The sequence below is a fragment of the Haliotis rubra genome, unplaced genomic scaffold, assembly GCF_003918875.1.
Source record: "Haliotis rubra isolate DU_JTF1 unplaced genomic scaffold, ASM391887v1 Scf1132, whole genome shotgun sequence".
Classification (NCBI taxonomy): domain Eukaryota; kingdom Metazoa; phylum Mollusca; class Gastropoda; order Lepetellida; family Haliotidae; genus Haliotis; species Haliotis rubra.
This window is the reverse complement of record NW_025765040.1, coordinates 169,363-177,417: the sequence shown is the minus strand read 5'-3', so window position 1 is coordinate 177,417 and position 8,055 is coordinate 169,363. Positions and strand designations below refer to the sequence as shown.

At 44.6% G+C, this 8,055-nt stretch overlaps 1 protein-coding gene across 1 annotated transcript; it reads left to right on the top strand.

The window, feature by feature from the left end:
• Positions 1–289: 289 nt before the first annotated feature.
• LOC124291872 (noelin-3-like) lies at positions 290–6,782 on the top strand. The gene is made up of 2 exons (XM_046728941.1): positions 290–1,561; positions 4,574–6,782. Exons 1-2 carry the CDS (start codon positions 922–924, stop codon positions 5,365–5,367), a joined length of 1,434 nt encoding a protein of 477 aa, XP_046584897.1. The 5' UTR covers positions 290–921; the 3' UTR covers positions 5,368–6,782.
• The last annotated feature ends 1,273 nt before the right edge of the window (positions 6,783–8,055 follow it).

Here is an 8,055-nt window from a genome sequence, read left to right as displayed (position 1 = left end):
TATCAGGACTTAAACCAAATCGATCAGAGATAATGAACATTCGTGATCGAGACGGGCACAGTCATCAGCCAAAAGCTTTCACTTGGCCGGCGAGAGAAACCGACCACAGCGCCTATGCTGTAAACAGAATCAGACCAATCAAATTAATATTTTATAGTCCCAACTGTCGATACATAGCATTGCATGCAGGTGCTACTCTTCAAGCTGGCCTCTCTTGTTTCTTTAACCCTTTTTATCCCAACTTGTAGCAGGACTCAATCAGTTGGTTAGCAGTGAATGTTACTTAGAGAGCTATCACAGAACGTATACTGGCTTTCCATTCGTTAACATAGTGGAGCAAAGGAGTTTTGATAGCATGGCAACTGTTGTTATATAACGCTATACTGAAAGTGATTTAAAGGGTTAATAATTTGGTTAGCTTCATTTCTGCAGTTCAGTTTCCCGGTATTGGGAGAAGTGTTATCGTGTATACTCGACAACACTGACGAATCGTCTTACACTTCCTGTGGCCAATTAAACTGAGGACCTGAAGCACGTTACAGAGACGCTGTGTACAAGTCCTACAAGTAGCGGGGACGACTCCGACCTATGTCACACCATGGAACATGCGCAACGTCCACGACTGTGACGGATTCTGGGGTAGCGGTTTACTAGAGTTCCATGTTTTCAAGCACTCAGGGTGATTACTGAGTGGCTTGACTATCGACCTTCAGCCTCGCTCATAGACTCCTGAACATTTGTGCATAATTATTCTATTGAAGCTGTTTCTCTGTGCCATCAAGTCCTTGAGAAGTCGTCGCCGAACATTTGATACTCCAGGCGAAATGGGGCATTTATCAGCGTGTGTCTGGGTGGTGGCCGCTTCTCTTTGTGTTGTGGAATTTTCTCAGTCTAAGCCGATTAAAAACGACAAATGTGAGTATGACTTGGACCTCGTCGAGAACAACATCCGGGTGGTGTGTCAGGGAAGGGGGGGCCAAGGTCAACATCTACGCTACAAACGCTGAGTTGAAGGACGCGGGAGCGTTACCCTCGAAAAAGGACAGGCGACCGATGAGGCCTCAGCGAGACTCGGAACACACCAGGGCTAACTTGTACTATTTCCGTGACGCCAGTCCGATGTCCTATACCATACGGAACTCCACGAAGAAGATGGAAAGGATCAAACGGAAGTTGTCCCGAGTGGCTTCCTCCATGACCAACATATCCCATCATCTGGCTTCCGGTGACGAGAAGTTGCAGTCCGACCTGGACGCGATGAGGCGCATGCAGTATCAGTCGGTGACGTTGAAAGACACCATGTTGGCCGCCATTCAGAACCAGTACTCGTTCATGAGAACCGCCATTCTGTCACACAGCGCCGAGATGTCCAAAATGATGGACTCGCTTCAACTCATGATTGACGTGACCTCCAAAAGTCTCCAGAGCGCCGCGAGGTCAGAGGTCGATCTGTACTCCGAGCTGGGGTTCGTTAATCAGACAATGTTGACGATGAGGCGGATGTTGTCCCGAGAACTCAAGAAGAAGAGAAGGCGGCCAAATATCAACAAAGAAGAAATAGGTGAGTACCTGTTTTAACGTCCTCTTCGTCAGGTGAGGCGACGTTTTGACGTGGTTTGCTTCTCTGTGTCCACGGTATAGTGTATGTATCACTCTGTGTCTGGTGTCTGTGTCAATCTGTGTCTGTGTCTGTGTCTGTGTGTAGTGTCTGTGTCTGGTGTCTGTGTGTTTCTTTTGTCTGTGTCTTGTGTCTGTGTCAGTCTGTCTGGCGTCTGTGTCAGTCTGTGTCTGGTGTCTGTGTTAGTCTGGTGTCTGTGTCTAGTGTCTGTGTCAGTCTGTGTCCGGTGTCTGGCGTCAGTCCGTGTCCACGGTTTGGTTTCAGTGTCTAGTGTCAGTGCCCGTCTGTGTCTGTTGTCTGTGTCTGTTGTCTGTGTTTGTTGTCAGTGTCAGTCTGTGTCAGTCAGTGTCTGGTGTCTGTGTCTGTTGTCTGAGTCAGTCATTGTCTGGTGTCTGTATCTCTTGTCCGTGATTGTCTGTGTCTGTCTGTGTCTGGTGTCTGTGTATCTCTTGTCCGTGACTGGTGTCTGTGTCTGGTGTATGTGAATTCTGTAATATACAAGATGCTGGCATAAGTGTAGACACATTACGACACGCAATTCATGCTTTGTGTCCATGGGGATTATTCGATGGTCAGTTATGGCACGATTCCGGCAGAGGCCCTCACTGGTGAAGATGTGGTCACTCACTCACTGTGACAGTGTATGGAACGTGACAGTGTATGAGACGTAACAATGTATAAGACGTGACGTGACAGTGTTTGAGACGTGACAGTGTTAGACGTGACAATGTATGAGACGTGACAGTGTATGAGACGTGACAATGCATAAGACGTGACAATGTATGAGACGTGACAATTTATGAGTCGTGACAATGTATATGACGTGACGTGACAGTGTATGAGACGTGACGGTGTATGAGACGTGACAATGCAAAACACGTGATAGTGTATGAGACGTGATAATGTATTTGACGTGACAATGTATGAGACGTGACGTGACAATGTATGTGACGTGACGGTGTATGAGACGTGACAATGCAAAACACGTGATAGTGTATGAGACGTGATAATGTATTTGACGTGACAATGTATGAGACGTGATAATGTATGTGACGTGACAATGTATGAGATGTGACAATGTATGAGACGTGACAGTGTGACACGTGACAGTGTATGTGAAGTGACAATGCATAAGACGTGACAAAGTATGCGACATGACAGTGTGAGACGTGACAACGTAAGTGACGTGACAATGTATGAGACGTGATAATGTATGTGACGTGACAATGTATGTGAAGTGACAATGTATGAGACGTGATAATGTATTTGACGTGACAATGTATGAGACGTGATAATGTATGTGACGTGACAATGTATGAGTCGTGACAATGTATGAGACGTGACAGTGTGACACGTGACAGTGTATGTGAAGTGACAATGCATAAGACGTGACAATGTATGCGACATGACAGTGTGAGACGTGACAACGTAAGTGACGTGACAATGTATGAGACGTGATAATGTATGTGACGTGACAATGTATGTGAAGTGACAATGTATGAGACGTGACAATGTATGTGACGTGACAATGTATGTGACGTGATAATGTATGAGACGTGACAATGTATGAGACTTGACATAGTGTTGTTGGCAGGTGTTATCAGCGAAACAATTTTTCAAAATTGAAAGTCTGTTCACAATCTAATTACTTTCGAGCGAGCTGTTGCCGAGATTTGTTTAAGATACACGTAAGCAAGTTATAAAATGAAAATGTCTGACCCCACCATGGTCCCTAAATATTGTTCAAATGCTACTCTCATGGGGGTTATATTTGGATGAGAAGAACTATGTACTACAGTAAATCATATCATCACCCCATAGCACCGACATGGAGCAGCCTGTCTAAATGGCCGTCGTGTGAGAGTGGCGGAGTGACCTGGCGTTACAGGGCAGACACAGTGTAAACAGTCCACACAGTATCGCTACGCTACTGATCCCCCAAGCATTACGTTAATTGGTAGCGGAGTAACACATGGACCTGAGTGAGTCACACGAAGCCTACTTGACAACATCTACATTGACTTTCCTGTATAGCATGGGAACTAGGAGCTGAGGGGAACTTCGCGCTGAACGTTATTGAACTATCGACGTGCATGCGCGTGTGTGTCTGTGTTTGATTGTGTGCATGTCTGTGTTAGTGTGTCTGCGTGTGACTATGTGTGTGTCTGTGTCTGTCTGTGTGTTAACCTGCACCAGCCCTGCTGATGCCTGTTCTATGGCGCCCAGGGATACCATGACGCAGTTGATGGCGCCTAGTTGACCAGCGTTTGTCTCAACCCTTCATACCGAGCGCGTTTCCCTAAGAGTGAGTGAGAGTGGGGCGCTCTGGTCAGTATTTCAATTACATCACGTCGAGCCAGCCTAATGTGGGAGTGACGTCCAAGGTAATGCAGGCTCACGATTCCGTGTTTGGTACTGACAAACCTAGATTCAAAATCGCATTGAACCGGGAGTCGAACCCACGAACCTATTGACACGTTTCCTGACGTGAAGGGGCTCATCGCTGTAACCACACGTTACTTCAATGATATATATTATGTCCCACCAAGACATGTCTTGGAAACCTGCCTGCGTATATATAGGATTGGTTTATCCCTGATTTGTGTGAACACGTGGCAAGTATCATAAACACGCAAAAATAAAAGCTTGACTGTCTAATTTAGCCAACTTCATAATTACAACAAAGGTCTATATTTACCCTAGCAATTAACCTTCGTTATATAGCTGCAGGTAATCTGCCTTATTGCCCAGAGCGTTTTCTATGGTTTTGTTTAACGTCAGTGTCAGTAATATAACAATTAATGATCTCGATTCATAAATATTAGATTCTCGACCAGATAGTCCTGTCATCTTCCAATAAACGGAAGAACACTGTCTCCAGAGGGCACAAAATGAGACTCTACAACACGTGTATTTGAGAAAACAATAACTGACTTTGTTTTTTTAACGTTCCAGGAACTTGCCCTCAACAAATCGTGGCCATTGGCGCCGGGGACGTCATTAACGTCAAGGGGAAACGTGGCGCTTTCATGAAGGACGTAATGGACGACACGGGGACGATCTACATCATGTCTGGAAGTGGGAGCTCCGACAGACTCGTGGAGTACGAGTCAGAGATTGACCTTCAGTACGCGTTCACCTCCATAACCTTTGACCTGCCATTCAAATGTCAAGGCACTGGTCACGTGATCTACCGGGGCTGCCTCTTCTGCCAGAAGGAAGGCACGAGCAAGATAATCAAGTACAAGTTGGACCGGATGGAGAATATGGGGGAAATCGACGTCACCAAGACAGGCATGGAGAACCAATATGCGTATGAGTTCGGGGACATCAACGACATCGACCTCGCTGTCGACGAGTACGGGCTGTGGGCCATCTATAACACGCCGGAAACAGCGGGGAAGATTATGATCAGCCGCATCAACGACGCCAGCATGGAGATTGAACACACATGGCTGACAAGCTACCCCCGTAGCCTGGCTAGCAACACCTTCATGATCTGTGGCGTCCTTTATACCGTGGAATCCTTCAACGAAACGCCCAACTACATCAAATATATCTTCGACACCGCCACGGCCAAGGACACTGTTCTGAAGGGAGGGAGTCTTGTGTTCCCCGCCCTGGACGACTCTGACGTCCACGTGTCCATGTTGGACTACAACTTCAAGGACGGCATCCTGTACGCGTGGGGGGGAGGCAAGGTGTACTCCTTTCACGTGTTTCTGGAAGATGGTTCCAGGATCCCGTAGTTCATGGGCGTCGCCATTCCAATCTGGTTTTTGACGCCTCGATGGCGGATTGAGGGCAACGTTTTCACTTCCTGAATTGCAGCGTCGTCATCGGCACTGTTAGGGAGATCTGATCCGTTCAGAATACGTGTCACGGTCACGTGTTGTCACTTGTCGTGGTGCACTGGATTTTGTGTCGGCGCCAGAAGGACTTCATCTGACGTGGATTGGTAGAGTGACCTAATGACCTCGTGACGTAATGTCATTGTTCTCACAAGCAGCTTACTTTCTGCATCTGTACCTGGCAGGTATTGACAGATGCTGTGTGTGGATGCCGCGAGGGTTTAGTTGAAAAACGTGTGATTCACAATTAGAAAACACGTAGAATATGAAGGAGAGGTTATTCGTTCTCAACGCATAGTTTTATAGTTTTGCTTCATAATTTGTTCAAGGCCAAACACAATCGTATCTTGTCGCGTCGTCTCAGCTTCACGAAGATTTACCGCAGGCCTTTGTACATTATTGACATCACAGTGCATGCCCCCAGTCTAGAGCGCTTTTTAGGGTATTAGTGGTATTAGAACACCGGTACCTAATGGGAAATTAGTTTATTCTAGACATTGGACGTAAACAATATTCCAGATATTGGAAGAAAATATATCTACGACACACCTAGAGAGATAATCAAGGTACCTGTAAAATGGAATTAAAGGTGTAATCACGTTTGTATCCAAGGTGTTGGCATGGTAAAGGTCACTCACGGCATTTGGGATTTCCAGGTATGAAATGTTTGTGGATATGACGGTCTCTCAAAAAATGTTTCATGTACGGCATTTTTTTATACATAATATATGAAGGTATTGTGTTTACGGATTTACGGCACTGTCCGCATGGATCCACACACTGTCTTGTTTCAAACCGTCAACATTTATTTGTATTCGCGAAACTGTTGTCTGTCCTCAGACCAACTGAACATCGTGTGATGTTAAAATTCTTGAAAAAAAATGCTAGTCATTCGTTTCGAAAGCATCAAAATTGGCATCACGAGATGGGTAAAACGGGAGGCAGTAACTTTTGACTTTGAGTATAAGTCTACAATCGGAAAAATCAAAGCTACAAAGTAAATCAAACGGATTCGTAAAATCGTTGGAACTAGTCGATTTTGTATTTTCTCATTTTTTGCAGATAGCTAAGTCTATACCAGTAAATCGTATCTGGTTAGCTTTGTCAGGGGAGACGATCCTAATGTTTTTTTCAGGAGAGAAAAATCTCCACGTTTCAGGGGAGATAACCCTGATGGTTTTTTATCATGGGAGACAATCCTGATCTACCTCCACTTTCGCTTCTGCAACTTTACAGATTTTTTCGCAAATATGTCTGTTATGTACAGTCGTATAGAAAATACAGTTTGCTGAAATAAAGAAACTCTTTCTAAACATAGAATTATTGTTGTGAAGACCGAGACTTCGATTCTGTGGGTGCATCGGTCAACTTTGTTTCTAAAACCATTTAAATCAACCATTACATGTCATGCCAGTACATACAATTATGACCCGTGAAGGTCCGGGTTAGAATGAGCCATCAGTAACCAATGCTAGTCGTAAGAGGCGACTAACGGGGTCGGGTGGTCAGGCTCGCTGGTTGACACATGTCATCGGTTCCCAATTGCGCAGATCGATGCTCATACTGTTGCGATCACTGGATTATTTGGTCCAGACTCGATTATTTAGAGACCGCCGCCATATAGGTGAAATATTACTAAGTGCGACGTAAAACTAAACTCACTCACTCACATAAAATTATGTGAACAAATTATCTCTCACCTCGGTTGCCTCCCTTAGTAGATCGCTAGTCCAGGTTTGGAATCTTGATTTTTTTCAGCATCATCTATTAGCAATAATATTCCACGATGTTACATTCCCTGTACAGTGTTAGGTGGATGGACAAACCAGGGTGTTGGGGGTGAAAATGATAGGTCATAATTAATAATCCAGTTGTCATAAGTGTTAAAGACTAAGCACATAGAGATTAGACTTTTTCACTTACATTTTTTCCGGTATGTTTCAGTATATTATATTGTAATTTTAGATCTTTTATGAAAGTGTCAATATTACAATCACTTCCAGTGACTTTGCAGGGATACACTATAAATTTAGCAAACATCAATACATAATTAAATAATTTACAGTCTGCAGAGTCTCCATCAAGGCCATATAAGACAACATCTCTGTAATATGTATATACCCTACCCTGAATATTTGCTTCTGTCCGTTTAATATAGGAAATCCAGAATGGTAATACACGAGAGCAATAAAACATATAATGTCTGATAGTGTCAACATTGCCACAGTGTTCACACAGTTTACTATCTTTAACGTTTAACCAGTTCAGATATATGATTATACCTGATCTAAGAGGACCTGCCCCGTGTTCGGGGTTCCACTGACGGGATAAGCAAGTTGCCCTCCTGCATCTGTTTTCGGGTTTGTATACCCAGTTGGCCCTTGTTGGGAAACGAACCCGGGCCATCGGCGTGACGAGTGAACGCTTTAACCTCGAGGCTATCCCACCGCCCCCAAGTACCTGTGAATTACACTATAACAAGTATGTTGGAAAAGGGAATAGAATCTGACATGGTTGGCATGGATGTGAAAGGCGAGGGTAGTGTTGTGACAATATACAGGCATGTACGTATCGCGTGTTTTGTGT